A 24,662-nucleotide genomic window follows, 5' to 3' on the forward strand; every position below is an offset into this window, starting at 1 on the left:
ATATATAAAACCCTAATAGCAATAAAAAATATTATTTAGGAAAAGTATAGTCTTATAAACGAATATTTTTCTTTGATTTCAATCAACTCTTATTATATACTATATACAGATTTTGTTAAAGACACTGAATTTCTTGCTCTTTATGCGAATTCGATTATATAGAATAGGGTAAAGCACAAAATCCAAACTCCATAGTTTTGAAGTAACAATTATATACCAGATCTTAGTGGCAGAGTTTATGAAAACAGAGTTTGTTCATTTGATAAATCGCTAATAAATATAAAGAGGTAGTTTCAGAAATAGACTCGAAGAAATAAAACATATTAATCGCGTTTGTTACAAATCGACTCACAATGATTATTGTCCGGCAGTAATATTATTTTGTGATTTAGTGTGAAATAAAGCGATATGTAGAAATGCATATACAGAAAAAGTAGTATCTTATGTGATTACTGTTATATCAGCATATAATAAAACGCAACTGACACTGAGATGATATATATAGAAACGGGTGTTCACGGCCGATGGGAGGCACGTATATATAAGAGAGAATCGCGCGCTTATTAATCTCATTATTATGACGACATATATATATAACACGAAATGTTTTACCATGTTCTCGATTCTCTCATTATTGTCTTATTAAGCTTCATGATCACCACTATCTATCCCTATTAAGGATTCCGTTTGCTCCGCTTCAAGATCTGGAATCCTGAAAATATTTGAAATATCAGTTTCTCGTGTCTTTTATATATATAATATATGTATAAGACACAGACACATACGCGCAATATTACAATTATAATCATAATTAGTTTATGTTTACATTATTGTTATCATAACTTGATTAATGTATTGCTCATTTATGCGACATATATTTTACCTTGTAGATCTGTTTTTTCTGCAAATCCAGATAAAAAATCTTTTCATTAAGTTCATAACAGGATCCCAATTATCATAATAAGAAAAAAGGGACACTGCTAGAAATGCCAAGAACATTGGAATGCTTCCAAAGTAGAAAATACAGGGATATTCAACTTTTTTCAAGAGGACATCAGCTACCATTGACATGGGCATTGTTAAGCTTACAGCCATTGTCGCTACAAGAGACGATGTCAAAAAGCAACCCCTATGGATATAATTATAGAATATATACAATCATATTATATAAACTTATGAGTTATATATGCAATAAAAGTACGTTACAAAAATCTACTGAAATTACCACAGCCAAAGAACTTCATTTAGAACTGTACCAATCAGGCCGTTTATAATTAGGAATGTCCATTGGTGACTATTGGGCCATTCAAACTCTTCCCAATGACCATAATGAAGGATAAAAAAGAAAGGCCACAAAAGAGTTAAATTGAATATCCCCACAAAACCAAAAAACATTGGTATATCCATTTTATCCTCATGATCTACCTTTCTTTTTAAAAATACGACATATGCAGCATAGAAAAAAGCACTGACTAGAGCTAATATTATGCCCAATGACTTGCTATTGTTTTCTACAGTCAAATCTGAGATGCCAACTAATATCTGTAAATAAAAAATAATATTTTTCGAGATATATTACATAATAAATGCGTGCATCAACTGAAATTTTTTGTTTTTAATGCTAAAAGAATATATGAAATCGATACAAATCGAATTTTATCTCTAAATTGGAATCCTTGAATAAATTTGCAACTTACTAGTCCAACGAGGCTAACAAGTACAGCAGCTAACTTGGATAGTGTAAACTTATCCCCTCCATTACTGGGAAAGAAAGCAGCGAGAAGTAAAGTAAATAAACTAGATGTTGACGACAATACAATCACAATTTTATCTTCGATTTGCTTCAATGATATCTGGTATGTGTAATTTGCTATGAACCACTGGAAGAAGACAATATTAATGATATATGTGTAATGGCAGTGGAATATTTTACTCGACTGAATTTTACATTATGTTACCCACAAACAAGCAGAACATAAGGGCTATTTTAGCCACTTTTTGTACAGAGAATTTGTTAGCTTGCCGTCTCGCGTGTTCTCCGGCTCTAACGCTGGCTTGATAGCTAAGCCGTGCTAATAGAGCCTCTGTAGCATCGCTTTCCGACATATGGCGCACCTCAGCTAGTTTACTAAATCTTACAGAGCGGATAGACGAATCGTCACTTTCCGTACCCGATGAGCGATCACAATGATCGGGAGTTTTTATTGGAACAAATGTTGGATCGCTCTACAATAAAAGGAATTTTTAGTCTTTATTAGATCAGTAGCCATAAATTATTTTTATCTCATATCGGACAAATATAATTTACTTTATTGATATAATTGAAACACTTTCCCCCAATTCAATTCACAAAAAGTGTCCTCATTAAATATAATGCATATGTAATTATTATTATTGTTATTTTTGATATATGAGATAAAAATTTGATATACGAAAACAGATTATATTTATAATAATTTTATACTTACTAGACTCGTATTAGCTTCCACATAGAAGTTGTCATCTTCGATATTAGGATCTATGAACTGTAAACAAACAAAAGATATGGAAGCTTTAAAGTAGCATAAAGGAAAAAAGAGTGATATTTTATGTAAATACATGTATTCTAATAAATACCATGTATGTTGCAGGTCTATTACATTGTTCCCGCCAAGGTGGCCAAAAGCATAGGCCGAGCAAATAAAAGGTAAACATAGATGTCCTTATATATGTACTAAAAAATGGTTTTTCAAAGGTTGCATCCCTGTAAATATACTGAAAAACAGGATATATTATTACTATAATTTTCTGTTGTAATATAATAATAATTTTTGAGTATTTAAAATTTTTGAGAAGTTAAAAAAGTAGTTGGTAATTGCAGATAATAAAGATGAATATGTAAAATAATTATAGAAAAAGGTAAAGAATGGGGAAAGCTTGTAAACGTATAAACAACTTTTATCTTACTTTAGTAAGCTCACAGCTTGACACCCAAATTATGTCAACCAGTAACAGAATTAAAAGTCCCAATATGAGTCTCTGAGATTTGTTCATCATCGCCGCGAGTTTATGAGGATCCTCCGCCATCCCCTGTTGCCTACGCTGGCGTAATTCTACGGAACAGCTCATCCTATCTTAGTCTCTTCTTCTCATAACATTGCATTTGAATACTTGTTCCCTGTAAAATTATGCAATATTTTTTTTGGTCTCATGTCACAATTAGACACATAAAATTGACGTTAGAATTTTAAATTAAAATATATATTAATTACAATTTCTTTTTCTCTCCCTCGCCAATTGAAACTGCATAATAATAATAATAATAATAATAGTTACCAGACGGAAAACATGAAAGCCGACTTCACGCACTAATGCATTTACTATCTCTATGTCGAAACACAGAATGCGAAAACGGCAAGTGTGAAGCAAGATTCGTGTTAACAGGTGTCAAGGAGCGATAAGCAAAATTCTTCTGATTCCCTTAACGTCACACCGACGAGATAACCTAACCCTAACCAGCTGTTTACGGCCCCGGTTTTAGCCGATGTCGATTTCACATTACATTGTCTCTCGTTGTGACGAGCCTCGTATCAGTTTCTGTAACTTGTACATCTCCCGAGAAAGAATATCACGGAATTGTCAGTTGTGTATCGCAACACACTTGAATTCGTACGTACATATATATACATATACATATATACGATAGCTGTACGAGCTAACGTGCGTCGCAGCATCCGTCGTACATTATGCAGCGCTAGTGATAAGAGATGCGTCAGTGTTATCGCAATTTGATAACACCTCGTAGCAAGTATCGCGATATCGTTGTCAACGCGTGTAGTGTTTTTCGCCCATCTTCTCCACCTCACTTGTATCATTGATTTTCAATAGATTTCGCGCACAGCTGATTACGCTAATCGATCTCTTTCAATATTTCACGTATTGTATATCGCACTCATCCGGATTAGATAATATTCAAATCGTAATACATTTGGCGCCGCGAATCTGAAGCAGCAATGTTGATATGACATATGACAAGTTGGTATAGAGCCGGTTTGATCGTGCATGCGCGGGAATGCATTAGATCTATTCGTTTTGTTGCACTCCCTAGAATTTTCTGCACTTGAAAAACGGGATACATAAATATAATATATATACATATATACATATATATTTGTGAAAGAGAGAGAGAGAGAGAGAAACAGCGAAGAATGTAGAAAATGAGTGTAGAAAATGTAAACAAAATGACACAGACTTACTATTAATAAAGAAGTGACACCCCTTTGCACCACGTGCTGATTGAACACAAAATGTGTTGATTGGTCAATTGCGTTTAGTGTAATGAAAATATCTAAAGTACCACTAGTCAATGAGTGATCGTGAGTGATTGTGTGTGTGTGTGTGTGTGTGTGGTGCTAACACTTTTGAAGCGTTGATTAGTGAGCAATAGTAATATTTTTATTATATACAATACATGATGTATAAATGTGGAAAATGTGGCTTAAACAAAATGAAGATTCCTCGTTTAAATACAAGTCGGAAATTTTTTCATACTTATGGTTTTTGAGAAAATTAGCTTTGAAGGTCCGTCTATGGTACGTATGCATTTGATTTAACAAGACTAGGATTATATTCATGAAATTATCCGGTTACCATGGCGATAGAAAGCGATACAATTCTCTTTTCTTCTAATAACATTGAGAGGAGTTAAAGGACAAGCGCAAAAGCACAGGAAACAAAAACAGAACTATATACCGTTATATTATTGCAGTTAAATTATTGCAAGAGGAAATAATGGCAAATGAATGGCTCAGCAACGGTCGTTTACAGGAAAATACTGTTGTACAACGGACGAGAAACGACAGAGGCAAAAGAGGTATCGCGAACATTGTTAGCATTAAAAATATTAATGTGTACGTGACGAAAGCTCGAATAACTCGATGAGCGATCGATCGATTTTAGAATAATTATGCGCGTCACGTCTCGATCTCTTTATTAGAAATATATACAAACATTATTATTTTTCTTACCGTTTTTTTTTTCTGTCGTCTCTGTATACACACGTAGCTCCGGATATAGCAGCTATAGAGAATCGCAATTGGCTATTACATCGACATTATACGAGACACGAGTACAGTGCTTGCAAGCTACTAATCGAACAAGAACTAATGAAATCGGATGGTCACGAATACGCCAGTTATTTGAAGGTGAGATCGATTGTGATCGATACAGTAAAGAAGGTGATGCCGACAGTAATCGATACAAAAAGGAAATTAGTACAATCGTTATATACTTGCTATTATTACATGATATAAATCACAAAAGTTTTCACAGAACTATTCGGGGAATGATTACTAATTAATTAAGGGAGGGGAGGGAAAAGGATCAAGTTTTTATTCGTGAAATTTATAAATCTCTTTTCTCTCAGAAACAATTACGACATTTTTCCTCTTGTTATGTAATACACGACACGTATTTACAAATCGTTTTATTTTCGTAGGGTTTAATTCTCAGAAAAGAAGGCAAAATTCAAGATTCACTAGATTGTTTTCAAACCGCGTACAATGTGAATTCGACTAATGTCGATAACGTTAAACAGATAGCGAATTCTTTGTAAGTAATATCGATTAAAAGAGGATTGTCTATAGTTTGATGCACGATACGTAATAATACCGTTGCGCTAATTTAGATTAATAATGGGAAGTCATAGGCGTGCGATAGAAGCATACACGGAAGCTGAAAAGATATCCGCTGTACCGGATTGGGAAATATATTATGGTCTTGGCAAGTTCTCTTCATAACTCACTTTACGGCACGATACACTTCGCGTAGCGCGTATTAGCCAAGTTTTGCAAACTTCTGGAGAAATACACTCAGGAAACGCTACTTTATTAACGATAATACACTTGGATGCACTTTGCATTCTCTTTAGCTTTATAATCTGTATATAATTTTGCACACGCTTCTTTATACAATTTTCCATCACGCAATCACACATACATATTTTTGGCGTAAAGTATAGCGATGCTTTGTTTTTGTCGAACATTTATTTTATTGTTTAGGCGAGGCTTACGTGAAATTGAATCAATTACAAGAGGGTAAGAAGCATTTCAAGAAATCAACCGAATTAACGAAAAGTGAGTTGCCCAATCTTGCCCTCGCAAGACTTTATCTCCTAGATGATATGATTCCAGAAGCCAGAAATGCTTATACGGCAGCTTTGAAGTAAGTAACACATCATCAGCTGTATGTCGTGCAAAGATTCTAGAAATGCGGTTTTGATTTCGATGCGGTATGGATTTGATTGAGTCAATAGTATTTATTATTATTTATTATTAATATAGTAATTTCCGATCGTTTCTATTATTCTTCTTTTCTCTTAATATGCTTCTTATTTTCTCTATCGCGAATGTATTTTCTTTAATATCTATGTTGACTCGATATTAATCTCGGTATAATAATCTCTTGCTTTCGTTACGCTCAGCGCAAATCCCGAAAGTATCGATGCAGCGACAGAATTGGGCCTTTTGTATCTCAAAATTGGAGATATGCAACGAGCATTTCAGCAATTTGGAGCGGCATTAGCTTATTCGCCTAATTGCGTTAAGGCGATTTTGCCCATGGCTTACATAATGCAGGTGCATAAATTCATTAAAAAAAACAAAAAACCGATTTTCTCTTTCATCATCCCTCTTTAATTAGCAAGCAATTTCAATCAATCGATTTGCATTCATACTCGTTTTAATTAATTTTTAAATTAATTTTTGATTCCTTAAAATCTTTCTATTTTTTTATTCCTAAATGAAAGTTTTATTTCATTAAACGCGATTTTTACAATGTTATTGCATTACTTTACTAACGCAAGTAGTTAAAAGGCGTATATCACATTTATTAAATGGAGATTTCATTATCCTCGCGTTCCTCGCATGCAGAATTTTCTCCTGCTCTCTTTAAATAGCATATCTTCCTTAAATAGCGTATTTTCCAGAATCATCGAGATTACGATGTGGCTTTATCGAAGTATAAAGTAGCAGCACAAATCATTCCGGAATCTTCGGCGCTTTGGAATAATATCGGAATGTGTCTTTATGCAAAACAAAAATACGTTGCTGTAAGTAAATCCATCTATCCTTTTCTTTCTTTTTTCTTTCCGTCTTTTCCTCTTATTTTCAGCAATAACGTCTATTAATTAAGAAAAAAAGCTTAATAGTTCATATATTGATGTTTGAGATAGTATACTATATATTCTATGAAAGAGAGAGAAATTTTTATTTTTACGTTTTTCCGTTAGTATTACTCAAATGGATAGTGTGTAATATCATCCATTTGATACTATTATCCATTTAATACAATCAATAGTGATCTAATTACTAAAAAGTCTGTAACCTGATATTTGCAGCAGATATCAGTACTTTGACACAGAGAATTATACATCGTTTTACATTTCGCGTAATGCTAAATGATGCAATGCAGAATTATTTTGGGGAGGGAAAGACACAGAGAGAGAAAGAGAGAGAGAGAGAGAGAGAGAAATATGCCACGCGAGTTACAAAATCGTTTTGAATCATGATATAAAGAGAAGCAGAGAGAAAACCTCTTGGGAATACGTCGAAATTAAGTGGGAAACCGCAGTATTGCACTGCACCATAGCACATTGATAACATATTCTTGTTTAACGGGCGGTAACTATACTTCAGACAACGTTGAGAATATGAGTTAGAAAGCGAGATTATATCGTGTCGGTTAACAGAGAAATAATTTGTTTGCAAATTTTCACTTAATAATGGAAACTTATTTTCATTATTAATATCATAGTGAAACAATATACAAATTACTTACTATATTTGATACATAAAATTCATTGTAAAATTGAGTTCGTTAAAATAGAATTGCATTATTATATATTACAAGCTCTATTATAGATAAAATTGCATTCATTATATATTATTTATATTGCTAAAAATAACGATTAAGAAGAAAATATTTAAATTAGTATTAAGAGAAATAAAAGTGAAAGTTTCTTTTATTTCGTAGGCTATTAGCTCGCTGAAACGAGCACATTACTTAAGTCCGATGTCCTGTGTCCCGTCGTGTAATCTCGGAATCGTTTTTCTCACCACTGGACAGCCTGCATCCGCCGCGATTTACCTATGCGCTGCGGTCAGCGCCGAACCAAAAAATCCTACACCATACTTGTTATTAGGTCGTAAGTAGAAAAAATGTTGAACATTTAACGATATATATAAAAATAGCTTTCCACATTGAGTCATGTTTTCTGTATAAAAATAGCTCTTGTTTTTACGCGAATCTTTTTTCTCTAATGAAATATTGCTCGAAAGCATTTCTTTTATTCACGGATTCTTTATAGAATTTCTTTTTTTTATATCTCAGTGACTCTGAAACGTTTGGATGATCTGGAAGGTGCCGAGAAATCCTTGACGAAAGCTCACGCTCTAGCTCCTCAGGATCCACTGATATTGATTAATTATGCCGTGGTTCTCGACGCTCGTGGTAAACAAACTAATGCTACTGAAATCTTGACAGCTCTCAACGATATTATGGCTGTTGTTGACGTTGATACGCAGGTAATTTAAAAGTCGAAACTTAAAAGCGGAATATATAGCATGTTAATTATATATGATTATACCGTTATATCACGACATATACAGATATCGCAAATGGCGAAAAAGTTATCAAAGAAATTGCAACGTGAAAAGACGAAATTAAATACTAATCAAGAACTGCCAGCTGAAGAGAGTGAAGAGCGACAATTGAGCGCTGATGAAGTTTAAAAAGTACATTTTTCTCTCTCACTCTCTCTCTCTACAGACTTAGAGGATATCCATATTATATCTATATAAATTTTGGAAAAAATCTAACAAAATAATATTTGTTGAGACATTATCACATTTTATATTTCTATTACAACGTGTTTTACACACAAGTGAGGTACAGTAGATTAACAATTAACGACGCACGCAGGATTTATTTCTTATTCACATGTTACTGGAAAAGGTACACATATTTAACAAGATGAAATCACAGAATCAAATATACACGCGTGTATACATAGTCAATAATTGCATGTCAATGCTTATTACATTTATTTATTTAAGCTTGCATATACATACACGCATCTAATTATATAATTAATTGTATTAACAAGGTTATAACAATTTTTATTAGAGGGCATTATAATATTATGCAAGCGATATATATTTTGATTCTGCTGATTTAAAATATTTTTTTTTTTATCTGGATGGATTCAAGATCATTTTTAACTTTTTATTAATCATATGATGTTATATATTTAATAATTATAATTATATATATTATTATAATTAGATTGCATGCTCAAATTTTACTTTCGAAAAACAGAGAGAGAACATTCCAAAAATCTCTTGTGTTAAACATACGTGCTTTGTACATCGGTTTGGTGTTGGTTCAGCGTTGGCCAGTTGCTTATAATCCTAGGTTTGAATAATTGTCCAAAAATCATACGAAATTGCCGCGACATAAAGCAATATAAGATAAAATTTATGCTGCCGTTTAATAACGCACAGATATCCATCATTTCCCCAAACCTGTGATAACAATTACGAAAAAAACAATCGCCCAGAGCCGCGGAAAGTAAACCCAGAACGCCTTGAGGAATCTCCGTTATTAGGAATAGCAGTAACACCGCTACAAGCATCCTCGTTGTTCTGTCCGTTCGTTTGTCAGATTTACTCACCCGTCGCGAGCATTCGTCTTTTTTAATATCAAACGATATATCGTAATTCTCGAGATCGGAGATTCCCGATGATGAGGTTGGTTTAGCCACTTTCGCGCAATGGTTGTAGCTCTTCAAAATTTGTTTCCTACCCTTTGCCCTGAATCGAGTAAAATATTGAAACGTATAAAACGTGCGTAATTATGTATGTTAATAAATAATCTGTTCTACTTTACCTATAAAGGGCTTTTATCAGCCAACAAATGATGATAGTAAGAAGGACACACGGTAAGAGCTTAACAACTACACTAAGTATCCAGAAATTTAATTGATACAGGAATTCTTTATCAATAGAATCGGTGTCCACGTGGTACAAGATCTCTTTGATACCGTTCTCATAAATGATCTTTGTCTTTATCTGACATAATGAAATTTAAGTTTATTGCAAGCGCAGCTGCGAGAATTCGAATAAAATATTATAATTAATGTTTACTCACTCCAAATACAAAATAACTAGGAGCGCAGGCGAGAAACGGAGCGAGGAAACTGCACAAGAGAGCGATCGTGCAACGTCTATCGGTGCACCAAGTATAATTGTAACGCGGAAATCTAGTGCATATACACGAGAGAAACAGACATAAAACAATAACTTTCTAATCTTTCTACATTTGAACAAAATTCAAAATCATGAAACTCACCTGATGGCGATGTATCTCCAAACGGCTAAAGTGAGTGTGAGAGCGATACTGATCGTATGAAAAAGCTGCGTGAAATGCATATGAAACAGTACGAACACAGCCCATCCATACGGGAAGATTCTACGCTCCGGTAATAAGAAATATTTATAAATCGCAAAAGGAATGTACTCCAACATCACCAACGCATCCGTCACGGCCAGGCCGGTGAGAATTCGATTTATGGATGCCGCTTTTGTATCTTTCCTTGTAAGGACGACGATATTGAGCATATTGGTGAGCGTGCCGAAAGAGCATATGATAAGGGAAGCGTAACCGTGATAATTCTTATACTGCGTCGTCAGATCGCGAATCGCATCGTTACAATAGCACGTCAGTATTGTTTCAATACAGTCGTTTTTACAATCAGTAAAGTTGCCAAATTGACCGAAGTACTTGCCAATCTCCTCATCAGTCATATTCAGGTTATATTCACGGATAATATCCGTGATATTCTGCAACTGATACATAATCGACATACTCTTTCTCTCCCGAGTCTTCAGATATCTCGATAACTCGGATGTATTCGAGGGTATCCGGTACCAGTTGTAAACGCTCTCGCTCGTAAGCATAACAACGTACCATATTCTATTCCATTATCTAACAATAAGCATATTTGCATCGTCATTTCTGATATAGCTGAAAATACTTGCGACGGTGGCTGTATCACTTATGTAGCGACGTTACTCTTTTCTCTTCCATTTATAAACAGCTAATATATCTTTAATTCGTGAATAATTATGTTCTACGATTCAAATTAAGCGATTCATTCGGATGATGCAACTTTCTATGTTCATTCATCGAGATTATTACGAAATAAAAAAAGAAAGAGAGAGAGAGAGAAAAAAAAAGAAAAAAGTCTTGTCTATTCAAAGATGGATTGACGCGTGACAGTTTTCGTCAGAATTTAATTAAATCGAGATGAGTGATATTACAACAATCCCCATTTTTGCTGAGTAAATATATCTTGCTGGGTTACTTATTTCTTCAGAAAAGTATCTCTTTTTCGCTCATTTTTCGAAAAAAATCAGAATCTGAAAAGAAAAAAAAACGATACCTTGAACGTATATTTTATACATTTGTAAGGGCAACGAACTCGAATTATCTTACGTACGTACACACATACGCGGACACTTACACATATAATGCGTCGAATAAATCGAATGTGAACATTATACCATTAGTAACTAAGCACTTTATAGCATTTGTCGTCCGAGATTTCCCACGGCAACAGGTTACACTACCACGAGTAAATCCAGCCGGTGGATAGTCACGCTACTGACGATGTTATTGGCGAAAATTCACGAGCATCCTTCACTCCCTCTCGACGTTTTCCTCTGATGTTGTGAAAGAGCCTGCGCGCAGGACGTCGATGGTCCATAATGGTGTGTGTATATCTATCCATCCTGAATATACCCATGAAACAAATGTGCGCGTTCGGTTCATGTTATAAGATATATGTGCTAATATGATTAAGGATAACTAATGTAAAAACAGTATATATAAATGTGTGGGTACAATTTCATCTTTATTTCGATCTTTCTTTTTTTCATAATCACCGATCGATTATATACCTTTATTCGGTATTACAACACGTTTGTTTATAGCGTGTATGTAATAATGATGTTGATATAAAAATGTTAGCACTGTAACGCCCTATATCTTGTGTTATATTGTGTTATATCACATTTTATATTTGCAGAATACAAAGACGAAACTGCTATTAGATCAGATTGCTACTGGATTCATTGAGATTTACTATAATAATTTGCTTGTAATTGGGGGAATTGGAATGTGCGGAAGGAAACAGGAGCGTGAAAGAAGAGAACTTCTGCTTTCTTCATATCTTTTGTACTCCGCCTGCATACTCTTGCAATTTTGTTCATGGAAAAAGAAATTTCGCGGAAGAAAGGAGAACTAAAAAGAGAAGGAAAAAGGCGTGGCTTTATCCATGTTTGATGACTAGCGCGTAAATTCCGAGTTTGATCTTTCGGTGCGCGATAACGATCGGCCTTTCAGCCAGCCTTTCTCGTGCAAAAATACTATCGCAGATACCAATAGCCCTATCAGCAGCATGTAAAACGATGACTGCACATCGGATAGACTGAATGGCACGAAGTCACTCATTTCCTTTTCGTTCTCAGTTAGTTTTTTTCGTTTAGTCAGTGCCTTTTGTTGACTAGTGTAACTTTCAATGTCCTGTTTGCTCCACAAGAGTGTTAAACCACCTTGATTCAATCGACCAATCCACGCATTTATTCCCTGCTGCAGAATCGAATGTTTGGGCAGCAAATACGATAAGAAGAATGCACCTAATATAAGATGCGATATTAATATGTGTATGTGAAAAGACTATTATTACGAGTAATCGTATTGCGCATTCGAGTATTGCGCTCTTATCTTTACGCGCAACATTCCTACCTGGACACTCTTTGACAAGATGAAGCAACGGTCCACCGTCCACATCGATGTATTTCGCGTTGAGACCGGGGAAATTATTTTCCTTGATAAATCCCGAACCATTTCGGTAATAAGCCGCGTCGTCTATGGCGACGGCGTTTTCGCCGTATCGTAATTTACCTCGCAAGTTTCGCATGATTGTCGAATTGTTATCATCGTCAAAGAGGTCAGTTAGAGCGATAGAGGCCAATGATATCACCAATCCCGAAGCGTCGAGATCGCGAAGATTCTCAATGTCCGGGTAATACATGTCATGCGCGAAACTGTTGTATAAAATACCACTGAAGAGACCAGTCATAGTGATGTTGGCGAGAAGAATGCCCGACAGTAATATTCTTTCAGCATTCGTGTTTGGCAATTTTTGGGGGCAACCGGCGTTTAATAAAATCAATCGGTAGATCGTTGTCCAGAGACTTACTTTTTTCATTCTGAAAACATGAATGTGTCTTTTCGCTTACATTACATAGATAATTAATGTCACTGATATTTTGATGAGTATCATACTTTGTTGGAATGAAGGTCTGCAGAAAATACCATGTTATATACACAAAGACCTGCACCAATATTGAACAGATCCAAACCGAGCGCGGAAAGAAGTAATATAGTCGAAGCCCCTTGGGTATCTTCATCGCTTTAGGAACAATTACGCATATCTTGTCGAAGTCTATATATACGCTGAAGTTTATGTCCTCTTCAGCATTATTGCTGTATTTCTTTACGAAAAAGGACTCGAAGCAGATGTCCGTTCTACCATACATTACATCGCCTGTGTAAGCTGGCTATTATCGTGTGACAATCAAAAGAGAAACGGAACAAAAACAAGAGGAACTATACTAGGCGCGAATAGTTCCACAAATATATATTGTTACAAAGTACCTATAGCACCAACGTACGTCCCATTGGATAACTGACGACCGAAGGATTTATTATCTGTTGGATATATCGATCTTGTTGTGAAATTCATACGTTGAGCTATCGTATCCAGTATTATTTCGTCAAGTCCTTGGAAAACATCGGTATTATTGTCATATTTACTTAGTACAACTTTCGCCTGTTCACTTGCCTCTTGTGCAGGAGAGAATAAACCCATTTTCAATTCGTATCCATTCATATTATTTGTTCGGTAGTAAGTGAAATGAGATATCAGATTCGACGCCTGTTCTGCCGTTTTTACATTTATAATTTCGATTTGACCATACGCTGAAAAATTAAGCCAATATTTTCTTATGTCTTTTTATAACAGAGGATATACAAAGATTAAAGAATAATTGTATCGAGAGTAATCTCATCACGATATCAACATATGTCGGTTTTATAATATCTAAGATCTACGAACCAGAATCGTTGACTTTAGCGAACGGATTGTAAGAGCGAATAGCTCGATCAGTTTGAGTGTCATTTACGACAGCGATCGTCTCGGCAACCAAGATGCCTTGCACTTTATGTTTGGTCCATAATGTCTTTAAAATTCCATCAAGCTTCGACTTGTTTAGTACTTCCTCTCGGCAAGCAATCAGTACGATAAATCGATCGTGCGGTTTCCATTCAAACCTCGAACCATCTTTTGAAATTTGATCGAAAGCGTGGATGTTCTTCGGAAGAATCACGTGTACATTCCACGTGTCCTCTCCAAAAGCTTTATTGTTTTGAATCCTTTCAATTTTCGCGGACGTTACTCGAAAGGGAAATTCATCGTCGGATGTATTAATCTTCCAAATCGATGGCCGTTTCGCGATCTCGTGAGTTACGTCATTATTATCGACAAAAGATGTGTTTTCCGAGTCAGGAAACGTGTAAGTCCTCAATATAGTCGTTATCGCGCATTTACGCTCGATGCTGCGTACGAAAGTCTCAAAGCATGGTTCTAAAAGGATAGAGCTCCTATTGTTATCAACGCCGTGAAAGTGGACGATTTTAGAATTTTCCACAGAACATATGACGCTGCTCCAAAATTCGACAGCGCGACACCATTGACAATCATTACTCGATAATGAAGGCAGAAATATTAATGTTATGAGGGCAAACTCACGAATCAACTGCAAATAAGAGTTGTTTGAATCAATACAACGAGAGACAGAGAAAGAGAGCGAAAGAGAGAGCGAAAAAGAAAATTTCATAAGCTCTTTTATCGTAATAACAAATGTATCGACGTACCATGTTTGCGAACTTTATCAAGGTGGACGAGTGTTCCCTTATTTGTACGATTTAACACTGACATCGGATCCTCCGAAATTTTTCCTCACATCGAGTATTTTCGTTCGATATATACAGTCAAGTCATATATTACTCATCCTTATCGTTACCCTTATTGACCCTCCTTCTCTCGGCTATCGTGTCACATTGGACAGGTATGTTTTCGATCGTGAAGGTTTCAACTCATATACTTGTTTGTGTGTGTATACAAGAATCGTAAATATATTGTGTTTTTTAGATTATAGATAAAACCTGATGAAGATAAGCCTATCGTCTATATTATTTATCATTTTTCCAATTCGTTGAGAGCGTCATAAAGTCAATCGCATTTTTCTTTATGTCGACTCTCATAAAATATTTCTAGAAATTTACTACAACTAAAATTACATTGAGAAATAAATGGTAATATTAATATAAGAAGATGTATATATTTTACATATTTCACAACTGAATTATTGGCGAAATTCAATACGAGATAAATTGAAACGTTTTATTTTTACTAAAGCGTACTTGATATATCGAAAAATTACAAACATACAATTAATTCTTTTTTATTTTCTTTCAATCGTTTTCAGACAATTTTATTTTCCTTGCGATAACAGGAATTGGAGGAAAACACTTTTATTCACAACACGAAAATCAACATCGATGTTCGCACTCGCGAGAATCATTGCGTCATACATATAACTAAGCTTTTAACTTAATGACATGTCGGAAACTTGACGTTCGCGAAGGGAGCCAAACGTTTGCTCAACATACCTGAGGTAAACATAAAGTACCGAAAGATATAAAGTAAGAAAGCCGTTTTTCTTTATTAAAAGGGAACTAAAAGCCAAGCGGATCGTATACAAATGTAACGTATTACGCAAATTGATTAATCCGATCGTGTATTTCATTGTATTTTTATCTATAATGAGTTTTTTTTTGTCAGTGAAAATCCATGTATATACATGCAGTGCAATACGAAAAACAATTATTAGCTTAGAGGATAAACGCGCGCATATCCGGACGATAATACGCAACGATAATGTGGTCTTTTAATATTTCAGAGGGAAAAAGCACATTATTGAAATTATATTGGAGGAGAAGCAAATGCATATCATCTGTGCTGATATTCTTTCGTTAGAAAGATACTCGAAAGATACTCGAAGAAATAAGAGAGGGTTTATTTCATCGCACTTATGACGCCTTTTCTAAGATGCTTTTGCAAACGCTTAAAAGAAAACTTATTTTCTCTCTAAGGAATGAAAGCAAAGAGAGAAGATATATCGGTAAATTTCAAACTTCCTTGAAGAAGGAATTGTCGGCTTAGCGTTCCATCATTGCTTCGTGAACTCCATTTTAATATCCCTTTGAATCACAGCGAATGATTTACAACGCTTTTCCATCTTCCTTCTCGCGCGACCACGAAACTTTGGTAATGATTTATAGATGTACGTAGTATATGAGCTCATCAAAATGCAATAAAATTCTACCGCGATATTAATAGCGTTTTTGTGCCGCGATTAACCTCATTGACCTTTTTTTTCTATCCAGGCTACACGCCCATGATTTATATCTACTGTAGCGAGACAGTTTTTCAACGAGTCTTCCTCTTTTAACTATGTATGACGCTTTTTAACTATGTATGCCGATTCGCATCTACATATAAAACTCGTATTTTGTCTCTCGTGTTTACCATTGTTCATGAAGCGAATCAAGTAGGTTCGCATCGAATACAATTTGACACCGTCGAGAGGAGCTTCCACGATACGCCATAATGTCACCGACAATACCATTTTGTTTAATGATGTCGATATTAGCGGCGGCAAAAAGTACAACAAACGCATACAGAATCGCTGTAGAAAGCCACTCGTCGAGCTCGACGGAGAGAGAAAATTTGAAGATTATCTTGAATTACGTTCAAAGCAAGCAAACATTTTATCCGTCGATATTTTCTCTCGTCTCCTCCGACGTTCGATCCAACTTTGTAGATTTTGTGTCAAAATACGTAGCGAGCGAGTCGATTGTCAGCTACAAGATCACAATGAATGATCTCTCGCGGAGGTATACGTGGCAAAATCGTATCGATCTCACGTGGATTTTCATCGTCGACGATATTAATGTTTTGAAATTTTTCGTGCGCGAACGAAGTTATATATGGAAAACCACCAATCAGTATCTGGTCATCATCACCGCTCCGATCCCACTGGTTTCATCGCGTGAAATTTTTCAGACTATCTGGAAAACTTACAACGTCTACAGAATCGTCTTCGTCTCAATACAAGACGATTTTCGATGTCTAAGCAGATATCTGCCGTTTGAAAGGAATCTGCAGAACGAGTACGGTGCCGTGCGCAAGATCTGTTTAATGAAACAAACAAACAATATCGAGCTTTACACAAACTTTGAAAACCTAAACGGATATCCTATACGCGTAATCGTGTTTGGATCTCTGACGATGAACTTTATGTTCGATAAAGGTACGAGGACATACAAATACAAAGGACTGGATGCGGATGCGATGTTTCTACTGGAGAAATCGATGGGGGCTCAGTTTCGCATCAACGTGTTTTCAACCAATTTTACTAAAGGGAAAATAGACCCTTTTCATCGTAGTCTTCAATACATCGAGGACGGCAAATCGGACATAATCATAAACGGTTTCTTTATCTATGACTATCAGAAATATCGAAGTTACGAGTTTACAGCCAGCGTATACGAGGACAAGATGTGCTTGATCGCGCCCACAACCGGTTTTATCCCTAAATCATACATGCCGATAATGCCGTTCGCGCCCGATTTATGGACGGCCCTTGCGATATACAACATTCTTGTGTCCATCTTGTGGTTTCTTATCAAGTATTATAGCGGATCGTTTCGTCGGCAGGAAACCGTTCTTCTTCCTTTAATGAGAACGGAATTTGTTCTTCCACGACAATCAAGTTTACCGCCAAGGATACACCCTTATGTCTCATCGTGTTTCGACCTCGTCGAAACCTCGTGTTATCCGTTGAAGGAGGACGGCGGTTCGGGTAGCACGACCGCTCAGCGAGTTTTCTTGCTCGGCACCCTCTTTTTCGGACTCATCGTCGTCGGTCTCTACCAAAGCTACCTCGTATCCGTCTTGAGCAATCCTTTCCATTATCCGGAGCTGAACACTCTGGAGGATGTCGCCAACTCGAATCTCACCTTAGCTACCAAATATTACAACTTGAAAGAGCATGCGTTCACGGAGAATACTACTCTGGCTAAGAAATTACGCAGTAAAATCAAGGTGATAGTTTCCGACAAACCGACGATCGACATGGTGGCTTTCGGCAAGAATAAGGTAATCGCCATCACACGTTACACTTCGCTTAAAATAGACGATTTGTCCCAGTACTACGATGCGGACGGCAACGAATTGCTTCATCTAGTCGAGGAATGTCCTAGTACTTACTCATTGTCTTATGTAATAAGATTGCATTCACCGTACCGAGAGAGAATCAACGGGTTACTGTTACGAATGCAGGAAGCGGGCCTCATTAATCTATGGTATGAAAATATGGCATATCCGACATACGTAGCTGAGCAGAAAAGAAAGGTGGAGAAGAGTGAGAGAAGAATGAAATTGACCATGAAGCATTACTCTCTTACATTCGTCGGACTTTCAGTTGGTTTACTTTTCTGCGTCGTTGTATTCCTCGCGGAATTGTATTTTGCCAAGAAATCGCAATCGCACACAAGAGCGGAGACAGTTCTTAAGCTAATATCGAAAAATTGATTCCTCTCTGTATTATCCGCTGTCTATTTACATTAGTATTATATTAAAGATGTGAGACACATAACAAAATCATTGAAATTTAAGATCAGTACATACGTTTTAAATTCGTATTGTCTGAAATATTGAATAAATCAATATGGATTATGCAGAGAATTAAACTATTGTATAATTTTCAGATTTTGCAGATATTCAGAAAAAAAAAACGATGAAACAATATACGAATTTTTTACGTTTTATAATATGAAATTATTTTATACAAAATCTTTTCTTTAAAATTTTAGCACGTTTCTCATACAACCTCTTAACATATAAAGCTCGCGATATTAAGTTCTTTTATTCTTGACGAGTTTTTTTCGCAAATATTTTCACCTATGTTTATATTTAAACCTTATACAAACAGTTTGGAGCCCTATTTTAATTATAGAAGACTTTATATCTGATAAAAAATAGCCTAATTATATACGCTCTCGCGTGACGATATTATACTTGTGGTACGCAATGATTCGATCAACAGCTGTTTTATTCGTAGCAGTCTCAAGTTTGATTAATCGAGCATAATACATATATGAACTACATGTCCCTTTATTATCGATCCTGGCGAAAAGGATACTTTTTATTCGCGAATATAATTGTTCGAACTAACGAGACGATCATGCAAAACAAGTTAGCATTAAAGCGACATTCCGAAAACGAGATTTATTTTAAGAATCTCCAAAAATACGCACACGCGCCTCTCTCTCTCTTGAGGAAACTCAGTCGTAGGTCGTTGCTCGATTATAGAGTCATGGCTTCTCGGAGATATGTACCATTGGCAGCGATCCTAATTATCTGTTTAGGTACGTACTCGCGAATTATATTTGATCACGTCGATATAAAATTAGGGGATATAAATATATGTTTCTTTCACATATAGCTATATCATCCATTTTTGTCGCGGCTGCCGCCACCATCGCACGGGATCCGAAAATATCTAGGTGACTACTATCATTTTCAATGCGCTAGCGATAGTCTTCCCGCGAGAATTTGTTTTTAAAGATTTATAGATATAATTGCATTGAAAGCACAAATATTGCTATTTTTTCTATCGTGTGTTGCGTTGCACGATAGGCATGACAGTTACAACTTGGATAAGGGACCGGTATTCTACGAGGCGTACTATCCAGATTATGCCCATGATGCTTATCAGGAAAAACGCAACTTGGATCAAAATCGGAAAGTGCTGGAAACGAGTTTTCAGGTGCCGTTCGAGCGTTTCGCATACTCGGCTGAAGTCGCGGATCGCCCTGCCTCGGTAATCTTCGATAACAATAAAAATGTGAATATTGATGAAATTTCCAAGCTCGTTAGAAGAGCCATTTCTCTGGATCTGGAAAACTGGAACATTCTTGAAAGATATTTGGACCGCGTATCTATCGATCAAAATTTGCCGATGCAGCAGACGGTGTATTCTAGAGAGAACCGCGAAAATAAGGAAGATAATAGTTATCCGTTTCAAGATAATCGTCGACGATCTTTCAATCTGTCGAGACAGCCAAATCTCGAGATATTACGAAAATTGGAAACACGAGATGTAAAACAGCGTCCTAGTTATTTCGAGGAAATTGACGCGGAGGAAACAATAACAAAGAAAATAAGCGACATGGAAGCTGCCGATGCGCCATCGATCGACATTGCTTCTGGTTCATTACTTCCAGAGAACATTTTTCAACCACGACCCCAAATAATTAGATACACCTTCTTCAAAAAACCTACGTCGCGCCTTGATCAACAAGCCGAGAAAGTAATAGACAATTCTACGCCAAGGAATTATGGCGACAATCTTATACGCCAAGAGATCGCTGAAAACAACAGCCAAGTAGAAGGAAATAACGTCAAAGTAACGTCTATCGAAGTAAGTGAATTGCCGCGACATAAAACGCGTCATCATCACGGTGAATGGCCTAAACGAGATTATTCTACTCATCGTCGTCAGTCAGAGGAAAAAAAAAAAAGTAAAGATGCTTGAATAAAAAATTTTTCGAACGAAGAAAAAGTAAATTAATAAATAAAATTGCTTCCGTGCGCGATAATAATGATATTAATTGTTGTGATGGATTATATTTATACCGTTTCCGCTGTATTACATTACCGCGAATAATATTGACAAATTGTGCTATCTCAAACTATTTATTGAATATATATACCATTGAGAGAATATATACATGCGTAACATCATATATTTTCTGTAATAGCGTATCTACAATAAAATGTGTTTTCCGCGACTTATTTCTATGTCAATCGCACTAATACATCGGTTAACGTTAGTTGTAAGTAAAGAAATTTTTTTCTTTATTTATAACATGTTATTTTAAAACGCAGGAGCAAATTTAGTTTGTTAATGTAATTCGGCTTAATATTCTATCATTATTTTTCTATGCTATAATCAGGAGCTAATGAATATTTTACGTATTATATCGATTTTAAATCGAACACAACTATAAACTATCAAACTTTATAAACTATTAGTTTTCAAACTGCACACGTACAGTAAAACAAGCATGCAGTTTTACCTAATTTGAGAAAAATATTTTTTCTTTACAACTTTGTAATAAAAATATAAATAATTATTTATGACCGCAAATGCAGATTTTATAGGAATGTTTACATATCCTTTTTATAATCTTAATTCTAAGTACTTGGCATGATCATATGATACTGTCATGATATAAAACAGAAGTGACTATATTATGATTGTATGATATTTTTATCACGAAGATAAGTACGAAATCGCAAGTATATTTTACAGATAGCCTACTCTATTGGAACACAACCTTTTTTGGTGAATAGTCTCAGTTAGCTACAGCTAAAATTCTACGTTTATCTCTTTAAATTACTTTTTGAATATTAAGCTAAAATTCTATTTTGAAAATGTTTCTCTTACTTCTATAAAAAAGTGGATCTTTTATTTTTAATGAAGAGAAATCAGCAATATATTCAGTGTGATATTGCACCAATATTAGAATGGAACTCTTTCATAATTTGCTTTATAATTACCAGATTAAATTTACTATAACAAAAATACGCGATGCAGCAACTATTGCAATTAAAAATTTCGGTAATTTAAAATATGGCAAATATAGATATGCGAACGTGAAGATACAATATAGAGTACATTACATAAGTTCACATTAGCTCTAGTTTTGACTCATAAATCACATTCATATTTTAATTATACTGATTAAATGTATTTAAAATAATAATTTCTAAGCATTTCGTCAAGATATAATTTAAATTTATTTGCTGTGTCCAGATATATGAATAATCCTATGATCCATTATATATCAGTTCTTCATTATATATCACTTCAGACTAACTCGTTTCGACTGAAAATATTTTTATAAAAAATCAATTATTATATGTATCATCATATTTGTGATTATGATGTAGATTTTTATAATAAAAATACTTGTGTGATATACAGGATGTCCTACTAAAAGTATAACACACAGTAGAAAGATTAATATCATCCACTAAAAACAAAACAGTATATTTTATTCACCTGTTTTGCATTGTAGATTAAAATTAGCCAATATAAAGTTGCGTAAATTCTCATAAGTATTTTCCAAATTATCATTTTCTATGATAATGTCAAAGTTACCTGGTGTTTCACCTGTAAATATAAATATTTATTATGCAGATTTAAAGAGAGAGAGAAAGAGTATATGTGTGATATATATGATCTACAAGCATAATTTTTCTAAAACGCACGCGCGCCCGCATACATAGAACATACCATATTCTAGTTCAGTTTTGGCAATTGTTAATCTGCGTTGTAACGATTCTTCGGTTTCTGTATTCCTAGCTTTCAATCGCCGTTCTAACTCCAAGACAGATGGCGGTTTTATGAATATATAAAGGGGATTAAGATGGGTGCATTTTATTTGTTTTACACCCTGTATATCAATGTCTAATACACATATCTTTCCTAGACGTTGTACTTCTTCAACTGCTTGTTTGCTACAAAGGCATTTGGATTGTATTATTTCAACATACCCTTCTATATTATATTTACATCTGTATACTTTTTCCTACCTCGTGCCATATAGATTTCCACTAAATGTAGCAGATTCAATAAACTCGCCATTCTTGATTTGTTCTTGCATTTTCTCTTTATTTGTAAAATGATAGTGCGTCCCATCTTCTTCGCCAGGTCGAGGCATTCTAGTCGTATGAGATACCGAAAATTTGAAGGTATCAGGAAATTCATCAAACAATCGCTTTATCAAAGTGCTTTTTCCAGAACCCGAAGGGCCGCATAATACTAATGGACGTGGTCCTTTGTGAATCATATTGACGCAGCCTAAAAATATAATATTTTTCTTAATTCTATACTCTTTCTTCTCTCTCTTCTTCTCACTCTTCTTCTCACTCTTTTTCAGAATAATTAGATTTTTAAATAATTAAGTTAGTTAATTTTTCTAACGCATGTTACTTTTGTCAAATCATTTAAATTTCTTGCATTATATATGAACAAAACTATAAATTCCGCATACCTATCTTAAATATCCTAAACCACTGTGTGAACATTGCAATTAAAAAGACGCCAATGGTCCAATACCAGTTATCTCAAAATTCTGATTCTGCATAATTCAATATCAATCAAGAACTAAGCGTGAATACAACAAACGTATAATATTCCCTAATATATATATGTATATAGACTAATTACACACATAAGATTACAAAACTTTTGTTTTTTTCATAAGATTTAATTAGAAAAAAGAAGAAATTAGAAGAAATTAGAAGAAATTAGAAATATATATAAAAGCGCAAACATTTTTAACAATAGTACCTATTCCCCTCCTTAATAATTATATAAAATTGCATGAAATAAAATATTTCTAGACTTTATATTACAAGTGACAAATTATAACTAATTGCTAAAAAAAAATATGAAATAAATAAACTCTAATGACATGTATAATATATTTTTATGCTTGGTATATTGAATGCATATGGTGAGATTTCAAAAGATCATGGGTATATGATGTGTATGGTCAATCAATCATTAATTTAATTTAAAAACTATGACAAATAGATAAATAGTTTAATTAAAATTATCACTTTACATTGTAGTAAAATAAGATGAAAAAGTGCAATTCTGTTTGTTTTAATATATCATCTATAATAAAACAAAATTTTAATTAAAATAAATTGTTGCATGCGATCAAATCGTCTCTAAAATGATTGTTTCGCATTATATTTTAATCAACGCTGTGAAGAAGCAATTCGCGCATTTTCCCCCGCTTTGATTTCAAAAATCTTACCTATAATAACAGACAAAGAAGACTGAGTTAACCAAATTATCCAATAATTAATCGACGTAGTTTCACAATAATTAACACTGCTTAATAAACCAACGAGAAACAATTATTTACTATTCTCTATAAGTAACAAACGACCGCACAGTTATAAAACAAACTACAAGCGATATCACACGATTGCACGATAAAATGTAATGCCAATACCAGGCCGGCAGACATCAGTAAATACAAGATACAAGATACAATCATACGCGTACTACATTTGTATATATGTACCATAGACATATAAAATACATAGATGGAGCACTACTAGCTGCCGATTGATGCGTAATATTCCGAGTCACCCTGAATTGTCCGATGCACAACCGAAATTGTTGGTTCATTCCTTCCTGCAATCTATTCCCAGAATAGGCTCCGTCTCTATGTATTTTATATATCTATGGTATATGTACAAAAAAAAATCTAATAAAAATAAAAATAAAAAAAAGACTGCCCCAAAAATATATGATTCTTTTATTTCTTTACAGTACTAATATATA

At 34.7% G+C, this 24,662-nt stretch overlaps 7 protein-coding genes across 18 annotated transcripts; 3 read left to right on the forward strand and 4 right to left on the reverse strand.

Moving 5' to 3' along the window:
* LOC115246112 (solute carrier family 35 member F5) lies at window positions 1-4,015 on the reverse strand. The gene is made up of 9 exons (XM_029824731.1): window positions 3,316-4,015; window positions 2,947-3,157; window positions 2,617-2,754; window positions 2,469-2,525; window positions 1,963-2,226; window positions 1,698-1,880; window positions 1,226-1,542; window positions 884-1,129; window positions 1-712 (listed from the first exon to the last, which is right to left on the reverse strand). Exons 2-9 carry the CDS (start codon window positions 3,106-3,108, stop codon window positions 643-645), a joined length of 1,437 nt encoding a protein of 478 aa, XP_029680591.1. The 5' UTR covers window positions 3,109-3,157; window positions 3,316-4,015; the 3' UTR covers window positions 1-642.
* Window positions 3,535-8,877, forward strand: LOC115246113 (Bardet-Biedl syndrome 4 protein homolog). 4 transcript variants are annotated; one of them, XM_029824733.1, is made up of 11 exons: window positions 3,535-3,648; window positions 4,748-4,852; window positions 5,044-5,183; window positions 5,477-5,589; window positions 5,666-5,760; window positions 6,039-6,201; window positions 6,461-6,614; window positions 6,965-7,087; window positions 8,011-8,182; window positions 8,368-8,561; window positions 8,646-8,877. In XM_029824733.1, exons 2-11 carry the CDS (start codon window positions 4,771-4,773, stop codon window positions 8,766-8,768), a joined length of 1,359 nt encoding a protein of 452 aa, XP_029680593.1. In that variant the 5' UTR covers window positions 3,535-3,648; window positions 4,748-4,770; the 3' UTR covers window positions 8,769-8,877. The 4 variants fall into 4 exon arrangements, with proteins under 4 accessions (XP_029680593.1, XP_029680595.1, XP_029680592.1 ...); XM_029824732.1 differs by lacking the exon at window positions 3,535-3,648 and adding an exon at window positions 4,419-4,571; XM_029824735.1 differs by lacking the exons at window positions 5,477-5,589; window positions 5,666-5,760.
* Window positions 8,878-9,203: 326 nt separating this feature from the next.
* Window positions 9,204-10,841, reverse strand: LOC115246000 (sex peptide receptor). Its single transcript, XM_029824545.1, has 3 exons — window positions 10,387-10,841; window positions 9,925-10,119; window positions 9,204-9,848 (listed from the first exon to the last, which is right to left on the reverse strand). Exons 1-3 carry the CDS (start codon window positions 10,839-10,841, stop codon window positions 9,383-9,385), a joined length of 1,116 nt encoding a protein of 371 aa, XP_029680405.1. The 3' UTR covers window positions 9,204-9,382.
* Window positions 10,842-11,316: 475 nt separating this feature from the next.
* On the reverse strand, window positions 11,317-15,431 carry LOC115246109. Of its 3 annotated transcripts, none has more exons than XM_029824725.1 (7): window positions 14,219-15,431; window positions 13,759-14,082; window positions 13,387-13,648; window positions 12,844-13,310; window positions 12,478-12,734; window positions 11,561-11,828; window positions 11,317-11,456 (listed from the first exon to the last, which is right to left on the reverse strand). In XM_029824725.1, the coding sequence occupies exons 1-6, from the start codon at window positions 14,997-14,999 to the stop codon at window positions 11,820-11,822; spliced, it is 2,100 nt and encodes a 699-aa protein (XP_029680585.1). In that variant the 5' UTR covers window positions 15,000-15,431; the 3' UTR covers window positions 11,317-11,456; window positions 11,561-11,819. The 3 variants fall into 3 exon arrangements, with proteins under 3 accessions (XP_029680585.1, XP_029680584.1, XP_029680583.1); XM_029824724.1 differs by having other exon boundaries at window positions 11,561-12,734; window positions 14,219-14,918; window positions 15,037-15,323; XM_029824723.1 differs by having other exon boundaries at window positions 11,561-12,734.
* On the forward strand, window positions 11,770-18,827 carry LOC115246111. 4 transcript variants are annotated; one of them, XM_029824728.1, is made up of 3 exons: window positions 11,770-11,807; window positions 15,651-15,839; window positions 16,125-18,827. In XM_029824728.1, exon 3 carries the CDS (start codon window positions 16,835-16,837, stop codon window positions 18,818-18,820), a length of 1,986 nt encoding a protein of 661 aa, XP_029680588.1. In that variant the 5' UTR covers window positions 11,770-11,807; window positions 15,651-15,839; window positions 16,125-16,834; the 3' UTR covers window positions 18,821-18,827. The 4 variants fall into 4 exon arrangements, with proteins under 4 accessions (XP_029680588.1, XP_029680590.1, XP_029680587.1 ...); XM_029824730.1 differs by lacking the exon at window positions 11,770-11,807 and adding an exon at window positions 13,852-13,898; XM_029824727.1 differs by lacking the exon at window positions 11,770-11,807 and adding an exon at window positions 15,158-15,230.
* A 506-nt stretch (window positions 18,828-19,333) lies between these two features.
* LOC115246114 lies at window positions 19,334-21,081 on the forward strand. Its single transcript, XM_029824736.1, has 3 exons — window positions 19,334-19,656; window positions 19,734-19,794; window positions 19,928-21,081. Exons 1-3 carry the CDS (start codon window positions 19,386-19,388, stop codon window positions 20,823-20,825), a joined length of 1,230 nt encoding a protein of 409 aa, XP_029680596.1. The 5' UTR covers window positions 19,334-19,385; the 3' UTR covers window positions 20,826-21,081.
* On the reverse strand, window positions 20,974-24,416 carry LOC115246115 (guanylate kinase). 4 transcript variants are annotated; one of them, XM_029824739.1, is made up of 7 exons: window positions 24,127-24,415; window positions 23,353-23,439; window positions 22,892-23,159; window positions 22,593-22,816; window positions 22,359-22,469; window positions 22,266-22,289; window positions 20,974-22,182 (listed from the first exon to the last, which is right to left on the reverse strand). In XM_029824739.1, exons 2-7 carry the CDS (start codon window positions 23,384-23,386, stop codon window positions 22,169-22,171), a joined length of 675 nt encoding a protein of 224 aa, XP_029680599.1. In that variant the 5' UTR covers window positions 23,387-23,439; window positions 24,127-24,415; the 3' UTR covers window positions 20,974-22,168. The 4 variants fall into 4 exon arrangements, with proteins under 4 accessions (XP_029680599.1, XP_029680597.1, XP_029680600.1 ...); XM_029824737.1 differs by having other exon boundaries at window positions 20,974-22,289; window positions 24,127-24,416; XM_029824740.1 differs by lacking the exon at window positions 22,266-22,289 and having other exon boundaries at window positions 24,127-24,414.
* Window positions 24,417-24,662: the final 246 nt, after the last annotated feature.

The sequence above is a fragment of the Formica exsecta genome, unplaced genomic scaffold (assembly GCF_003651465.1).
Source record: "Formica exsecta isolate Colony F162 unplaced genomic scaffold, ASM365146v1 scaffold138, whole genome shotgun sequence".
NCBI classification, from domain to species: Eukaryota; Metazoa; Arthropoda; class Insecta; order Hymenoptera; family Formicidae; genus Formica; species Formica exsecta.